Raw genomic sequence first — 19,136 nt, forward strand, 5'->3', positions numbered from 1 at the left:
CAATGATGAGTCTTTAAAAATGTTCAAAGCCACAATGTGAAAACATACAGGACACGTGAGGCACACGCTACAGTAGTTGTCATGTGTTCTTCCTGTCGCCTGAATGCAGTGCTTTATCTTGCTGTTATGGCAGCCATGAACTTTTATTGTCACATCCAATGGGATACATGGAAACTGCCATTACCAGCGGTTTTCCTGCTTTCCTTTTAAATTGGATTGAAGAGTATGCCAATGGGAATTTGTTTTTATAACTCAAAGTATATCCTCCACATGTTAACAATGCTGTAAATGTTACTGGTATGGTGAGGGCAAATAATGCTGATCACTGCAGTTAAATGGAGGCATTACATAATTTATGCATGGTTACCCTCCATATGATTATTATAAAGGCACAATATTAGTGAAAATGCTCTAGAGAATATTTTTATTATCATGGTAAAACATGCCACTAACAAGAAATCCAATATTCTGAAAACTATTAAATACTATTATTTTTGCATATAGTACTGTGGCCAACATTAATTTGGTGTTTTGACATTCGTATGCTTTTCTCAGTCTATGTCTATTAATACAACTGGGAATATACAGGCAACATATTAACAGCAAGAAAAAAAAACACTCTATAGACCAAAGAGGCATTTAGTGTGACTTCCCTTTGCACTTAGCATGCCTTGAACTCTTTTGCTCAACTTGAGATTTATAGCACATATCAGCTAGTGTTTTACACCCGGATTAATTCAACACCTCAAATGTTTCTCATGGTTTGTGCTACTCTTTGTCACAGAGGCTACACTTAACACAGCCAAAGGTGGTTTCAGACGTTTGCAGACATAGTCGTGGAAAAAATTATTAGACCATCAAAAGTCATCAAAAACAATGGTTATGCAATCAAGTACTAACTCATGTGTGTATCATGTGACTAAAACTGACAGAATAGAAAACATGAAATGCCTAAAAGCACTGTTTTTGACAGTACAATGCCATAGCTATTGATGTAAGAACCGAAGTGATTTTGGTTATCAAGAAACCATGGAAAAAGGCTAGATATCAGCTCTGAAATTAAACTATTATGAGCCATGGCTGTTGTTATCATTATATTTGTCCAAACAAATGTACCTTTAGTTGTACCAGGCATTAAAATGAACAAGAAATGGAAGAAAACAAGGGTGGTCTATTAATTTTTTCTGTGACTGCAGAATAAATAATGGACTTACTGGATATTCAAATGCCTTTGTTATGAATAGAGGACTGTACTGATCAGTGTGTGGATTGGGTATTGGTGACTGTGAACAATAGGTTGACCTACTGAACAGTAGTTTTTTTTTTTTTTACCCGGGTGCTGGGGCGTGATTTATTATTTCAAAACTAAAAAACACTGAAACTTCATATTTATGCATTTACTTGTTTCATTTTGTTTTCCTACAGTCAGACATCTACATTCATTTTCTGCACTGGGCTAGAGTCTATCCTTATGTCTACCTTTGAACGGCATGTCACCATCTCATATACTGACATACAGAGCAACCATTCACTCTGACATTCACCCCTACAGGCAATTTAGAGTGACCAATTAACCCATTAAGATGTCTTTGGACTCCACATCCAGGATCTTCATGAGACGACCGTGCTAACCACTGCACTGTCCTGTGAAGCATCACTGGTATCAACACTCAGTATCAACCTAAAGTGTGGGAATCGGTTTCAGAGTTAAAAAAGTCATATCTGTGCATCCCTAATTAAGAAACACAACCATACATGGATACTATGTGTGCAGCCAAAAAACAAAGAAACAATATAATTACCAAAAGACAGAAAAATTCAATGTTCCCATTTCAGGTAAGCATATCATCATCCCCTATATCAGGGGTGGCCAACCCTGGTCCTGGAGAGCCACAATCCAGCGTGTTTTAGATGTATCCCTCAAACAACACACCTGAGTCAAATGATGAGCCTATCATCAAGCTCTGCAGAAGCCTGATAATGACCATCAGGTGTGCTGGAAGAGGGAAACATCTAAAACATGCTGGTTTGTGGCTCTCCAGGACCAGGGTTGGTCACCCCTGCCCTATGCATTTCTGCACAAAAACACATCTAGAATTGCTCCGTCCTCCAGCTTATCCATATATTCTATCACAAAATGAACAGATTGGTTTATCTTTATTTTCTCTGCTTCTTAGAGACCATCAGTAAAAGATAATATTAGAAAATAATACAGTTGCAGGCACAGCAGTACCTTAATATTGGTTCCAAAAATTATCAACTTTCTGCAAGTGAAATAAACCTAAAGCAAAGGTTTTGTACATTTGGCAGCAGGACACAAAGCATTTTTATGGTTCAATTCTCCCTTCAGCTTCGTACCCTTCTCCCAAGTATTCCCCTTTCTAATGTATTTCTTTTTCCTTCTTACTTTATTAACATAACATCCTGTCTCATCAGCATTTTGTCACCTTCCCTTCATTCCAACTATGCTGTCAGTTCCATACATAGATGTATATATGAAAAAAAGAATTCCCTTGAGGACACACTTCATGATTGCTGAAATGTCACCAGGGACTAAATCACTGAAAAAAATCCCTCTAGCAAGCAATCATTTACTCATTTCAAATCGGGCAGTCCGACTGAAAAGAGGCAGCTGTGTAGCCAAATGTCCCGGTGTAATAACTATCAGAGAGCTGCCTGTAACCCGTAATGCTAATGAGTGAATTCATTAAACCAACTTATATATGTGCTACGTATTAATTTCTCATACCTGCTTTTTTGACATTGAAGTGGTGCTGATGTTGAATTCATTTAGTAAAAGTATGACGGAATTAAATTAGTCTCAAGACAATCATTTCTGTCTTATTAATATACAGATTTATTCAGCTCCAGCTTATAATCAAATCATCCACTCTGCAGGGGGAGCCTGCGGAGTCAGTCTCATGTTTTGATCATGTTTTCTTCTCGCGGTGCTGTGCTCAATGCAATAGCCTACAGACAGACAGACAGACAGGCAGGCAGCTCTGCATGTCATGTTAGCATGGCTGCCAAGAGATGAAAGGAAACGCTGACTAAAAGGCAAAAATGTGATGTTGTGAAGTTCTAGCATCAGGAGGGAGGGTCTGAATAAACAGCGTACCTCTTATCTGCTAGGTCTGTTTTGTTGCCTACAAGCATGATGATGACATCACTTCCTCGCTCTGTTCGAACGTCGTCGATCCATTTTGATGTCTGCTGGAATGAGTTAACATCTGTTGAGAAAAGGAGGGAGTGACGCAGAGTCAAATTAAAGGATGCCGCTTGTGACACTCAATAAGCAAAAATGCTTCATCCGCTCTTTTATTTAAAAAAGAAAATCCATGTGTTAGTTTTGTGGCAATAAGAAAAATAAGCATAGATTAAAAAGAAAAAAAAACAACAGATGCTTGGTTTTGTAAGATGTAGCAGGACTCCTCAACAAAGCCATGTTTCAGTGTATGTTTCCAGCTCAGTAGCTTTTCAGAGTTCTTCAACAAACGCCTCTGACCTTGACCACATTCATTAAGTATGCAGACTACAGTAGGGGTTGTATTGTATTCTTGGACTGGAAATTTGATGAGACAGACCCCACATCCTTTTCAGGGTGAGTAGAGAACATGGTTTTGTGGAACACTGTCCAACACTTTTCTATAAAATCAAGAATAAAATTCATATCCTTGGGCAACTACATCAAAAATCTTTTAACCATGACAGATCTGAGAAAAAATAAAGTCACATTTTACCATTTAAAACTAGGTATCCTTCAAGCTAAGTCAAGGTCTTTTGTGATATGCACAAGGGCCATAGAGTGGAATCTAGTGATAAAACACATATCATAAACCAAGGACTGATATCCAAAATATTGCAACATAATGTATTATAATACTCCAAGTAAGAGGATATATTGTACATTTTATGCATAAAATGTGAATTAAAAGTTTACTTTTATGCTTCTGTCTGTATCAGTTTACATTAGGTGTGTGTTCATAATATATTTCTATGCTCATTATCCCAGTAAAAAACGGTTATGAAAACAACTAAATTCAAATAGCATCCTCAATTTTGCAAATAATGCACTTACTGACAGATGGAAACACTTCATCTGGATAAATTTTGACACAGTAAACATTTAATTCATTAACGATTTGATGTTTTTTCTAAGTCTTCCCAAATAATCAGATGACGCACAAACACATGACTGCTTTTAGCAACTGGCAGTGTGAAGTGAAAACCAATTATTCATAGAAAAAAAATTATAGTCATTTTTGATGGAAAACAGCTACAGATTGCAGCACTTGTTTCACTTTGTTTATTACAGTTGTGTGTAACATAGCCTATAGCAAATACTCTATTTCCTCTAAACTGGTTCAGGGAAATGTGTCTAATTTGCATTTTCTTTTCTATTTGCTACATTTCCAAAGTTTGCTTTTAATGATGCAAACTTTGGAAATTTTACGTAAACATAGTTACATACATTGAACTGAGGATGTCTAATTGCCAAAGATACTGGAGATAACAACAATGCAATATAGCAACACAAAATGACTGTCTGCCACACATCTTTCTTTCTATTGTCTCCAAGTATGGGTGTATTTAAATATGTGGTTTCATTAAATTCATGTGTTAGCTGCTTCACATTAAGTGACAGTGATGTCTTTGCCCAAAGGACAGAGATGCTCTCTGACTACCTGTTTGGAGCCAAATGGACAAAATCTAAGCATCTGTGCTTATGAATATTTGACAGTTAGTCAAATTAGCAGTCAAGTTCAATACAAGTGGAAACTCTAAATGTCCAGGAGAGATACTGACTTGTAATGTCGTAGACCACCACGGCCACAGTGGAGTCCCTGATGTAACTGGGAATGAGGCTCCTGAAGCGCTCTTGTCCTGCTGTGTCCCAAAGCTGCAACCGCACCTGGGGTTCAGAGAGGGAAAGCTGAGGAGGCTGAGATTATTCAGATTGTAAGAGAGCCTGGAGTGAGTCGGCTCCCTCCACACATACACAGCACATATATCCACACGGCCATAAACATGTACAATAAGAGGAGGCACAGCACAAGTTTCACATTATTTACATGGGCAGACATCTCATTGTGACACTTTCAAGGTCCTGCTGCTATGTGCTCCTCATGATAAAGAGGCATGCAGACAGGTTTGATTGGATTAGACTACATATCACAAGCTACAAACGTGACATGCTGTTCATCATTGCTGCTGGGTAACCTCAAAGACGTGATTGTAGAGCGGTAACTGAGGTTCTTACCGTTCGATCTTCTAAGTACATGGTTTTCGACAGGAAGTCGATTCCGATTGTGGCCTATGTGAGGAAAGAAAGACAAAGGAAAAAGACAGTATTAATGTGCTTATCACGTAACAGCTCATGTACAGTGGAAATCAACAACTGTATGATGCACATCATCACATCAGCAGCAAGGCAAAACCTGGAGCCTTTGTGAAGTCTGTGACATCAAATCCCATAAAGTCTGTCCATCCAAGTGTTTATTCTAAGACATGACAGAGCAACTGATAAAAGTCTTGCTTGATCTCATTTTGTGCTTATACATGTATTTCTGATAATCAGAAATCCTACAGTGAACTACAAAAATGGGCTGAAAATTCTGACTTACATTCCATTTATAAAAGCTATTTTATCATTCCTATATTGTTTTCACAGGCAGATGGCACCGTGTTCTTTTTTCAAGGGGTGTTTACTTTCTGCAGCCAAGCCTGTGGCTTTCAGCTCTCGCGTATGCCATGATATCATCAAGTGTTCTGTCTCACAAAGAACAGAAAACAGAAATACAATTTCAGATTGCATATCTGATTCTCCTCATCCCACATCCTTTCACTTTCAGACATGGGACAAGACATTCAGATCAGACAATCATCAAATTTTATTTTCCAATCTCCCTTTGTTCTAATAGTCTGTTTGAGACTACTCTTGTAATGGACAGTGTTTGTGTTGAAAGAGTCTATGTGAGAGGTGCCAGTTGGCTATCACAGATATGGTTCATGGCCTTGTCATAGCACATCCAGCTGTTTGGTGTCAGTGTGCGTGTGTGTGTGTGTGTGTGTGTGTGTGTGTGTGTGTTGTCCTTATGTGCCCCTTCCCTCTTGTTGTAATGCTACTTCCTTTTCCTCCCAGCACAGTGACAGGTAGGGCTGTAAATGACTGCAGTTTTTTTCCAGCTGAACTCCTGACACCTTTGAGTATTAATTAAAATGCCGCCTGCATTAGCTCACTGTGAGTATTTATGCCACTGCTCAGAGGGGAAGCTTGATTCTCCCTGTGAGCACAGAAAGATGGCAAAAAATGTAAGCCTGCAGGAGGCATCTGTCTTTTTGGGTTTGTTCAGGGGTACACAGCAGCTCTGTTTAATTAAACTCTCAGATTTGACCTGATCCAGCCCAGTCCTTAGAAGGATGAGTAGTGGTGTATTAAGAGAGCAACCATCAAAAAGATAAATCCAAGCGTGGTAGTGGCTTTAGTCAGCAGGAGGTGTGTGAGTGAGGTGAGCCAGATTTGCTGCCTTGAAAGCAGCAGTCGCCCATCAAGCAGCCACCCAGCCGAGAGAGACGGAGGCAGGTGCCCTCCCTGCCTGGAAGCACATGCTAAAGGGTTCAGGGGCCTCCAGAGGCACAGTGCTTTTGTTTGCAGTGGTGGAGCTGTCAGTCAGGCCTGGCCATCAGGCTGTGACTGCAATCTGTCTGGTGCTTTATAGTTTGGCAACTGGGGAATCTGGTTTATTGGATATTCTGTATTTGTAAGTAATACTACTAGTGTGTAAGCACATAACAATCTCATCTCAGATGAAAGTTTTGTCCTCATATAACATTGCCTTTTTTCAACTGTGGTTGTCTTCATATAAGCCAATTAAATTTTGATATATGTTGATTGGAAAAACTACTCATGTATGCTTCCACATCAGTATATGTTCAGGTTCAATCTGCAACAATAATGTACGCCCATGTACTAAATCTGTTTTGTGTTGCGAACCTGTATTTTCTTGATGTGAGGTAATGCCATTTCTTGGTTGCCTACATTCATTAGAACAGATTGTTCTCTATCTAAAGGACTCGGATCTTTATTTCTGTAAAACAAAACTTTTCTGTTCCACTGTAGTGGTAACAGCGTGTAACATTAGCTACCATTTCTGTTGGCTAACATCAACAGACAACACTCACCCTCACACAAGCATAAAAAAGGATATATTGAGTCTTGAAGTGTACAAGTTACTACTGCAGCCCAGAGTTAGGAATTGTACCTATACATGCCAGATTTATAAAAATGCTTATTTTTTAACACCTTGTCAAGCCATAAAGATAAGCTTTGAGATCCACCACTTACCACTTTTCTCCAATTAAAAGTCCATTTCACTTAGAGCATTTTTCTAACTGAATGTCACTAAATAGCCAACTTGCCAGAGTGGAAGAAACATTCAGCATCAAACTTCACTCTCATTTTACTTCCTTATCATTAAACGTAATTTCTTGACTGGATGCTTCAGAGACTGACTAAATGGCTGGGACTGTCAGGCTAGCATGCTTGCTTCAGTCTTTGACATAACATCAGACTTATGTTAGTGGCAGATTTATCAAATTAACATTCCTTGTCAATAATTTTGATCACTCAATGTTCCTGCAAAAATAAAACTGGTAGCATCAGAATTCAGAGGTAGCAGATTAAGTATCGTTGTAGATCTCAGCTTTGGCATTCCTCTTTGCCCTACCATTTTATAGATCAAATTGTTAAGTACAATATAATTTGTAGATTTATTGCCAAAATAAATGCATTTGTTGCCCCCCAAAAAAAGGAATTTGGAAGGATAAAAAAGATAACACATATTAAATCTTATCAAATCTATTCATTATGCACTGTTTTTTCTGTACAGCTGAAATCATTAAACAACTCTGATATTTAATAATCGTTATTTTGTTATTGAAGTTATTTTTCAATGATTGCTATTATTCAGCTTTTCAAATGTGAAGATTTCAAATGTTCTCTTTGATTCAGTCAGAACTGAGCCTTTTGTCTTTGCTGCTGCTGTGACTCATTCTGCCATCAGGGCTGGAAGCTTGAGTTAGTCTTAAATTAGTCCTCTGTGGGCTTAAAATGTGCCTGTCATGTTTTGTGACATGACTAACGTGAGTTAAACAGACCAATTATGAATCTTCTCTAGCAACACTTATTGGTCCGTTACCAATACAGCACGCTGTATAGTTACAAATCTTATACTCTGCATATATTACTAAATGCATATGATCTTGTGCAGAGCCAGTTAATATTTTGCAGTAAAGTTTACATAAATGTGGTAAATTCACTGCTGGGAGTAAATGTCAGTATGCTCACTATGGCTCAAGGTCTTGTTACTTTAGCAGCATCCCTTCCAGATGGAGAACCTTGAAAAGTCTTGGAGGGAGCAGTAGCGCTTGAAGACTCTTCACTTACATGAAAGCAGCAACACAACATGGCAAACACTTCAAAATATTCAAAGTCTAACTCCTACCTTTATTTATTATCTATTTGCAGCAATGAAAATAAGACCACTGTGGAGCTAATTTCAGAATCCACTGCACTGACTCTGTTCTTGCAAATAATATATATTACCCTCTCAATGTGAATATGTCTGTTAGTGTAGCTGAGGTAACTGATAATTATGACCTGTACTTACATCCTGTTGTTTAGTGACATCTAGTAATTGAGCTCCATATGAACAAATTGTCATATTGTGACACATAAGTGAGAAGATGGAGGAATGCTGGACTGGTGACATAATCATATAGGAACAAAGTCTTCGTAGATACCATACACACATACAGAATAACAACCTGTGGTGCACAGGAGACCAGTGTTCAAATCCTACGACTTTTGTCTGGGAAACTGTGTCTATGTGTTTATACTTGTTACTGTGTCAACCTGTCGTCATGTGACTGCCCAAACCATGGTCTGTTGTGCTTAAACCTACAAAACCTTAACTATGTAATTGTCGTATCCCACTTTGTACATTCTTAACACTGTCTGAGGTGTTTTCTCTCATTATCCAACACCTGCATCTGTTTGCGTCAGTTTTTTTCATTGACCTAATGATGTGTTGTTTTGGCAGTTTAATTATTATGTTGTTTAGGTATGTGGACACAGTGTTTTTCATTAGTAAATAGTAGATTTTAAGCCAGATATTTTACACATTTTCTAAAACCTATCTGTAGTTTCTCCATTTATTTTGAAATGTCCATTTTCTTGATGGCTCCCTGATAGCAAGTGAGATATCCCACATAGGGTTAGGAACTCAGGGCAGCAATTAAAGTGTCAACCCTGTCATAGCACAGAGCTGACAAGATGAAATAATGATCCTCCTGCAAAATCATTCTGTTTTTGTCAAGTGTGGGGCCTAATAAGAAATTCCCCATGTTTGAGTACTGATGTAGTTTGGCTTCTGCTCTGAAACCTCACAGAGGTTTAGCAACAAGCAGAAACAGTGTCTCCTGATTTTTTTTTCTGGAGTTAAAAATCAACATTTAATGATGAATTTAAAAGTAAAAAAAAAAAAAAAAAAATCTTAAGCCTAGCACACTGATGTTGTCACTATGCATTGCCTCTGTATTTGCCTGCATTTATTAAACCAGAAGTGACAGATAAGATGTCATTTCAGTCAAATTTCTCAGTTTTAAAAGCATTTTGCCCTGGTCCCTGGCAAAATGGTCCAGAGAGCCAAGGTCTTTCTTCTAAAGATATGTGCTGGTTAATAATTTAAAAGGTATATTAATAATTTCTCCTCATCTAATCTTTTCATGTATAGCTGTCTGTGTGGGCTTCTATATTTAAAACTGGGACCAGAAAGAGCCTACAGCACCTTTTGCCATCCTCTTAGAAAAACTCAAATGTCACTGTGCTTTAAACTGCACTATTATGTCAATAATATAACTCCAGATCAGAGCAGCAGTTTTTGCAGTAATTTCTCGGGTGACCCAAATGTTCAAAGCTTCATTTGGTTTAAAAGGGACTTAACAAATTTCAAAAAATTACTGCTTACTGCTGCCGAAATCTACTACACACATATCATTATATCACTTTCTCTAGTAAAATTAGGTTTTATTTTTGAAATGTATAACAATCCACATTGCATTTTATTGACATGTTAGCAGAATAAAGCAGGACTTTAAATGACATCCTGTCTTCATGCCAGACTCTGTGACTTAGTCCACTGTGCTTAGCTCGCATCGCCAAGGAAACAAGTGCGTGATCAAGCTGCTGATGCCCAGTGCTGTCAGAGTGGGGGAGTGGGCACCCTGCTGGGCTGTCAAAGCCAGACAAACACCCACCTGTTTATCATGGATGAACAGTATCAGAATGGGGTATAGATAAATCATATCAGAGTACAAAGAATCAAAAGTATCAGAATAGGATACACATATCAGGGTACACTTAATGACAAGTATCTAAAAACAAAAAGGGTATGGCAACAAACGTATCATATTGGGGTGCAAAGAATGAAAAGTATTAGAATAATACAGAAATGAGATTTATCTAGGGACAGTTCATGACAAGTATTAGAATAGTGAATAAACTGTGTCATTAGTGGATGGAACCAGTTTGTGATTTGGCTGGCACCATGTTGGGTTTTTTGGAACCAGAAGTGACTATAGTGGGCAAAAGTGGTGAAAATACAGGAGCCTGGGGGGTCAGACGGGAGCTAATGCTAATCACTAGTTCACTGACTTGGTAAAACAACAAACTTATTGAGGAATTAACATATGTAACAGTCATTTTACAGTCTTGTTGGTGGAACCTGTTAACTCTAACTTTAGTTGAGCTGCTCCTGTATGCAGCTGAGTTCTCTGACCTTATGACCATCTACCATGCAGGCTCTAGCTGGCCTCTGCTAGTGTTGGCAGGCAGGAGTCACACAGGTTTTAACCATGCAGCTGGAGATTGCCGCATAAGCACGGGTCAGTCGCACACCTGCTTAATCCCCTACACACACGCACGCACGCACGCACGCACGCACGCACGCACACACACACACACACGCACGCACGCACACACACACACACACACACACACACACACACACACACACACTACAAACAGAACTGTGGCTTTAATCTGTGGCAAAAGATATCTATAAACTAGATGGTGGCTATGAGAAGCTAATAATGAGGCTGATTTATGTGTGCAGGGTTAATCTAGATGCTGTATTAACCTTATTTATAAACAAACAAAATAGGCACCTAATGTTCATATTCTTCCTGGTGTTACCATGTGGAGACTCAAGTCTATGTAGCTGTGGGGGGCAGAGACATTAAACAGCATACGGAGCCATTGCTAAATAACCAGATGTTATCAGTCCTGCACTCTGCCTGCCGAATTCAGATGGGATGACATGACTGAAAAGCCAGGGTCATCGCCATCAGGCTAAAGCAGATGTCTATTTGTAGAAAACCTTGCTGCCTTCAAAACAATGACATTTGACTTTTTGTTGTCGTTAAGAACAATGTAACAACTACAAACATTTTTGTTAATCTTTTGTCATCCTTCTTTATATATGGTCTATGGTTTGGCATTGTTGTGGTGAAAGTTAGCCATTAGATGAATGACTGTGTGTTAGACAAGAGCAAATGTGTTGTAGTGAAAAGTGAAACCGTTTCTAAAGAGATAAAATTTCACAGATTTAAGAGTCCATTTGAAGACCTTGCAGGAAGGCTAGGTTACCTCGCCTTGACAGGGTAGAAAAGAATACCCAGCCTTTGTCCCCCTGAAACTAAGGGTAACCCCTGGCCAAGAGGCATAAAGCAGTCTAAGAGAACCATACAGTGCACGGCTCCTCACAGAAAACATTTATCTGATGCTTCTAACAGGACCTGATAGATGACAGTTAGTAAATATGTATGAACAGACACCTCAGATGCAGAATTACTCGCAGTTTGCACTTAAGGCTCCCTAGTTTGTCGATTCTTTACATATTTGTGTTTATATCAACAATTTTTGTAGAATAGTTGCCAATTTTGTACTTTTTTTTTTTTTTTTACTTTTCTGAATGTCTTGCACAAATATATAATTACAAAAAAAGACTATCATCAACACTAAAACTACTTAACTGATTTTAAATTGAAACAAAATATCAGAACTAAATGGAAACAAATGCTACATGTTAATACCCCCCCACCCCATACTTCTCGAGATGAGTTCACTTGACTGTTTTTGTTGACTGTTGTATTCCAAAGCTATCATTTATCCAACTATGTGCAGGTTTGACATTAACAGCAGTGGTCTTGGAGCGAGACAGACTCCAGACGACAATAGACGGGGCAGCCGTGGCTCAGATGGTAGAGCAGGTTGTCCATTAACCAAAGGGTTGGCGGTTCGAATCCTTCTCAGTCCATGTGCTGTTGCGTCCTTGGGCAAGACACTTCACCCTCCTTGCTTCCAGTGAATGTTCGGTGGTGGTCAGAGGGGCCATAGGTGCGAACTGGCAGCCACGCTTCCGTCAGTCTGCCCCAGGGCAGCTGTGGCTACCAATGTAGTTTACCACCACCAGAGTGAGAGCGAATGAATAATGGATCCACTGTACGCACTTTGAGTATGCGTTCATGTAATCTATATAAATCTAATCCATTATTATTAGATGCCCAAATTCACTATAGGTAATGGTCCTACACTCTGAAAATTATGCAGGAAATGACTGTGTCACATTTACAAGTGCATTATAGAGATCACTAACAAAGATATTAAGCTAGTGGTAGTCTGACACTTCTCTCATAAGACTGGGCTGAAATGGAGAAAAGAAAAGAGAAAAGAAGAGAAACTAAACGAAAGCTTCCTCAAAGACTTCCAAATAACATGTTCAAAGTAGAAACCTGTGAGAATAAGATGTTAAAGGAAAGGTGTACAACATGCATCATGGAGGTTCAGCAGCTTAACAACACAAAAGACATGAATCCTAACAGTCAGTGTGAAGTATCTGGCTCTGTCGTCTTTTAGTGTAGAAAGAGAAGAGGATACAGCAGAACAGTGAAAGCACAGCACTACTGAGCTAACACAGACAATTTAATCCACACACAATGAGCCTTCCAAATCTCATTACAGCACAGTGTAGCTGAGAACATGTGTGAACACTGAAGAATAAAGACTTGCTTTCTTTTTTCTTTTGGTGTTAGGAGGACATAGGAAGGCCAGTGAAAACGGTTCACTGTTCAGGCACAGAAAACACAAGGAGGCAACCTGAAGCAAGTAACATTTTTGTTTACTGTGGAAATAAATTATCCCAAATTCTAAATAAAAAAATGTCATTTTGAGGATTTATTTGCAGAGAAATGTACCTCAAATAACAAAAAAAAAAATCTATTCTCTTTAAAAACAGAATACTAATGTGGGAATCAGACTTGAGGTTAACCAACAGTGGCTTTTTAAAGGCTGATAAAATAACAGTAGTTTGATTCAGTGAACTGACAGTTAATCAGCAATCTAAAAATAACCCTGAAAACAAATTCAGCACTTGAGAAAATTAACTTTGACTTTATTGGACTGTATCAATGTATACCTAAGTAAATATACCCAACTACCTGAACATCAAACTTAACAAATTTGGGAGTGAACATAAATCTAACTGTAAAAATGATAGTGGTGTAATTATTACTGAGGTTGTTTTCCCTTAAATCTGATATTCCAGTTGAGCAGCCACATGTCAGCCATCAGGTAGTTGGAAACTAGAGCAGATCTAGAGCAGAAATGTATGAATTACACTTTAATAACATAACGTGCTGCACATTTTTAAAACCCCTCAGCCAAATATAGTGTAAGATTCTGTTGAAAGCTACTGCCCTATAATTCAGATTAGATCGTCTTTGTGTATAACTTATTACATACATATTTATATTTGAAAATATTCAGATATTATAACAGCACAAGGCCATTTGACCTTGAAAAAGTAGGTCAAGGTCATTATATTCAATATGCTTCTTCTCCACACCAAGGCGCATCCACAGTATAAATTTGGTGCCGATATCTCAATGCATTCTTCTAATAATGTGATTATGTTGTTAAATGGACAGACAGATGAACAGACAGACGACAAAGCGATTACAATACCCCTTTGGCCAGAAGTTGGCAGAGGGGTAAAAACAGGGGGAATAAATGACACTTTTTGGGAATTATAGAGAATACATTATCACAGATAAACATATACACATCACTATACTCATCACTAAAATGACAGTTTGTCTGTTATTAAGAGATGTTCAAATACTTTACACTACAAACAATCAAACAAGGATTACAAGCTTTGGTTTTGTCTCACATGGATTATTATTCAGCAGTCTGGTCCAGTATATCAAATAATATCAGAAAATTGCAAATGGTTCCAAATAAAGCAGCTGATGTTGCTCTTTCTTGTAGCTTGAGAATGAATGCTGTTAAAAAGCATGAATGCCAGCCTGTAAAAAGGCTATTACCAAAAATGGTGCAGATTAGAACCACCTACAACTAACAACTGGCTATAAATTGTGAATAGAATATTTGAGATGGAGATTTTGACCCATAGATTGAAGACTCAAAAAGAGCAGTGTCATGATAAATGGACAATTTTTATTTTAACGTCACATTACTAAAACCAATTGTTAGTCACAAAGGTTTTTTATGGTCGATGTATCCCAAATGTCCCTTATGTTTGTATTGTACAGAATTCAAACAATAAATATAAAGTAAAAAAAAAAAAAAGTATGAATGTCTGTCTGAGATTTCAGTTAAAACTACAAGGTTGTAAAAAAAAAAAAAGTTCTAATATCATCTTCATCGACTTCATGTATTATTTAGTATTTATAGTATTATTTAGTACTTTTTAAGTTATTCTTCTGTAAAAGCACACTCATGCATTCGCTATATCACACTGCTGCAGATTGTTTCATTTTGCCAAAAAGTAAAACTATATTATTTCAATATATAGTATTATACAGGACAATATTTAGTAATGAATAAACATTGTTTGGATGCATATGCATGTTATGAGCATACTGTCAGAGACATTGTTAGTCTGTTTTGATTATGATGGCTTTAATCAGAGTTGGTCTATTATCTTTTGTGTTTGTGTTGTTCTAACTGTACTGATGTGTATAGTGAGTTTATGATAATGTACTGTGGTGACAGCGTTTTTGTATTAACACCATGTAAATTGTAAGACACCAGGAACAGTAGCTGCTGTTATGCAAAAGGTAATGGAGATCTAAACAAATATTGTAGATTGTGCTTGATGTCACCCCTGAAGCAAAACATACAAGCCTCTCATCTGTTTTACAGCTTGTGACCATCCTTCTTTATCTTGATCCTATCCATGTATTTAACAGCTTATAGTTTTAACAGTTTAGTCATTTCCTAGCTCTTACTGAAAAAAGATGAAAAGCATGCACTCCATGTAACTTTCTTAAAACTGTCTCTCTCACCAGGAGGAAACCTTTTTCAAATATTACAATTAAACAGAAGAGGAAGAAAATATCTACGTAGAAGGAAGAAGTGAGGTAAAAAGGAAGCACAGCTTAAACAAAAAAAAAAAAAAAGACCCGAGGCTCTGAAGATGACTCAAAGTCTGGGCTGATTAACACTTGTGCTTTTGGGAGTGGAGCAGCAGGCTCAGGTCTTAGAAGAACCAGGCAGGAGACTATTAACTCTGCAGACCTACTAGTGGACATGCCAATTTTATGCATGAAGGAAATGCTCCCTTAAACTCAATCATGTTTTTGAATAAAATCAGCACATCATCATTGTAAAGTTGAGATACTAAGGGATTAGACTTCTGGATGTGGCTAAAAATGTATGTTTTTCATTGCAAGTGTGACCTACTAAAGTTTTCTAGCATAATAGAAAACTGGCAAAAAGTTCTTTCATTCCATATCGATTGTTAGTATTTATTAGGTTGATCTGCTTTGTTTTCACACACTGCACAGACTCATAACCCTGTACATTCTCTCAATAAAGGGCTTTATTGAGCTAAAAGATGCAGACATACACAAACATGCACTATGTGAGAAGCAGGGCTTTGTGAGATTTATTTTTAATTCCTTTTTTATTACTGTGTAAGTAGATTCTTTTTGCTTATAAAGCAATAATACCTCAGTTTTATTTAAGGGGCCTTTGCAGATGCTTACAAAGACCTCTGTAAGTGCTGTAGCTGCAGAAGCAAAATTCTGTTTTTAGGATGACGGGAGAGATTAGGCTGCCCGAGAGAACAGGGGTAGAAATAGTGATTGCCTGAGGGCGAGCAGTGTTCTTGATGTTTTTCAGTTCAAAGGTGTCTGTTTTCACATCTACGGTGGCTATAACTGCCTCATTACACACATTATTCAACTACTTTTTTCCTCAGCTTAATTCTTCTTTTCTGTGATTTAAATAGTGCTGTATGTTACACAGTTTGATCAATCCGGGCAAGGCAAACTATCTACAGCACTTACCTGATATGTGTTGTCAAAGCTGTCATACATGAACCGTGTGATCAGAGATGTCTTTCCAACTGCAAGAGAAGCAAAAGAGAGCATTAAATGAGAAGCAGCGAATTGGCCAACTTCCTGTATTCAAACACTCAATATATGTGGCAGCAGGATTGGTGGTTATGGTTTCTGGCCTGGCTGCTACTGCTGCCCAGGGAGCTCATTACTGTGTGTGAGGGTAACACAGAGGTCAGCGGTGGCAGTGGGTCCATGTGTAATTACAGTGCTGCTGTCGTACCCCCATTACATTTGTTCTGCAAATACCAACATTTCCAATTTAATATATTAAAATCAGGGATATGAGCTGTGAAGGCAGGAATTACAGCAAAACTACAAACCTGAGGCCAAAGTCTACCATCTTTTACACAAACTGAAAGGTTTAAGTGCTACATTTCACCTTGGACAAAATGCACTTAAATGCAGCTGTGAGGAAATGCCACTGAGTGCTGGTTTAACTGATGAAGTCTGAAGCAGTGTGGTGCAGATGAACAATTCACTTCTTTATTCATGGTAAACAATTTACAGGTCAATAACCAAAATGTAATGTTTAAGAAACTACAAAATACACTTGGGTAAAGCAGTATTACATTTTGTGATGTGGAATCAACTAAAATACTACATTTGTTGACTAATCCTCACACCTCCCAAAAATTATGGTAGACTTAATTGATATTTGCATGGGACTACTTTTACCTGTGGAGTTGTGATTATTTGTAATAACTAAAGGATGTTTATGATTTTGAAGTAAAAATTCCACCAAATTCCCTATTCCCTATCCTATATTAGGAAACACAGAGGTCCTATGATATTATTAGTCTCAAGCAAATTAACATCTTTGTGATTTACAACATTTTTTGTTTCCGCCATACATTTATTCTTCCTATTTCTTTGACAAGAATTAAAGAGGTTGGGAGTGTTTGGGGTGCAAAATCAGAAGGCAGCAACATCTCAAAAGATGATGGGATGGATGACCTTAAGGAACATCTTTCTACATTTCAACAGGCTCAGTACTTCTCTGGTGCAGACTCTTAGCATTAGATCCAGGACATAATGTCAATAAAAAACAGACCCTGCTTACTGTCAATAAAAACAGTCTTTGCTTAACCCGTACAAATGTGTTGCATGTTCTAGTCCTATAAAATGAGGGCTTTACGCAGATGCATGGGAGGTTTTGAGCTAATCCCACAAGACATTTTGACAGTTTTTATTTTAATACAAAATATCTAATGCCACCAGCCATCATTCCATCATTTTGGAATATTTTATCTGTGTACAAGATTTGAAAAATCAGATATTAAAAACCACTGCTAACATTAAAAAAAAACAAAAAAACAAAAAACTAAAGTAGTCCACTGGGCATCAGCTGCAACTGTTATATTCTGAGAAATACAATGTAGTTAGTTTTTATGTTCTCCGTTTTAGTTTCCATTTTAGGTTTGCATTATTTGGCCAAAGTAATACCCAGAATAGTGGTAGGGAAAATCCTATTAACATTGCTCTTGTATAACCACATTTCTATTGCATCCATAATATACTCCACTGAGAATACATTTACACACTGGCGTGTGGAAAGGTTTGCATGTATATAATGGTGTGATTACTTAGCCAGGCCTTCCTCAATAAACAGATTATATTCTCAAGGGGCCTCCAGGTGAAATAAAGGTTACAAAATGAAAATGAGGACAAGGAAGAGTTAAGAATTTTATGTTGGTATTGGTAACTTAAGCACAGAATTTCAAGTAAATCCATTTTAAAAAGCAATGATTTGTGCGTGTTTTTCATTTCTCACTTTATCTTGAAAAGATATTCCAGATAATAATGTGTGCAATTTGGTTTTCTTTTGTTTTAATATTTTTGTAGCTAGATTTTTAGTTTTGTTGTAAGAAATCTGCATCTAAATGTGTTAAGACCATTGGCTGATTTTTTTTTTTAATATGTGATAATTTGGTTATGTCTCAGAAGATATTGCTTCTTTCTTTCTTTTTTTTTGCAGTGCAGTGATTCAATGCAATGCTTTGCTCTGAAGAAAAATGGCATTAAAATGCAGAGGATCATTACACAGGCATGTTATTTAGCCTATGTAACTGACAAATGACTGGAAAATAACCATCTAATTTCATATCAATTTGACAATTAATTAATCATTTTAGGATCAGAAAGCAGAATGAATGACTTAAAGAAAAGAGGGCTGGTTAGATGGGGGTGAAGGACTGACAAATGGCTTGTGCGGTTTTCAGATTTTGTTTTGCTTAGTGGTTTTATTAATGAGTGTGATGGGGCAAAGCAAATGGGCACAGTGGCTGGAATCAATCACATCCTCCTTTTATATCCATTAACCAGCAGTGCAGATGGCTGGCTGAGAGCTGGTATCTTATAACCCTCTAAGTCCAGTGGAACTCGTCCAAAGTGCTACAGTACAGACTCCACAGAGAAGCTAAACTACACTGATTACACTGACATTTCATCTTATTGATTCAGGACTAAGAGCTAAATCTACTCATCTACATACACAGCTACTGAAAGACACTGACTTTCTCATGTCCCTTCAAGGCTTTAAATGTTTAATTATTGATAAATAAATAAAACAAAAGGAAATGCACTGTAGCAAAGTGCACCGGTTGACTCGGCAAACATAATCTGCTTTTAATTTGCAGCTCATCAAATGG

General features: G+C 37.6%; 1 protein-coding gene across 2 annotated transcripts in view; it reads right to left on the reverse strand.

Moving 5' to 3' along the window:
- Positions 1–19,136, reverse strand: part of rab6ba (RAB6B, member RAS oncogene family a) — a 69,854-nt gene that overhangs the window by 14,376 nt on the left and 36,342 nt on the right. The window contains exons 2-5 of one of the 2 annotated variants that reach the window (XM_030132391.1): positions 16,435–16,493; positions 5,261–5,314; positions 4,807–4,933; positions 3,119–3,230 (exon numbers count right to left, since the gene is read on the reverse strand). In XM_030132391.1, coding sequence (XP_029988251.1) covers positions 3,119–3,230; positions 4,807–4,933; positions 5,261–5,314; positions 16,435–16,493 — 352 coding nt within the window. The remainder of the gene's footprint in view (positions 1–3,118; positions 3,231–4,806; positions 4,934–5,260; positions 5,315–16,434; positions 16,494–19,136) is intronic. The other variant, XM_030132392.1, reaches the window with a different exon arrangement.

Source organism: Sphaeramia orbicularis, chromosome 4 (assembly GCF_902148855.1).
Source record: "Sphaeramia orbicularis chromosome 4, fSphaOr1.1, whole genome shotgun sequence".
Classification (NCBI taxonomy): Eukaryota; Metazoa; Chordata; class Actinopteri; order Kurtiformes; family Apogonidae; genus Sphaeramia; species Sphaeramia orbicularis.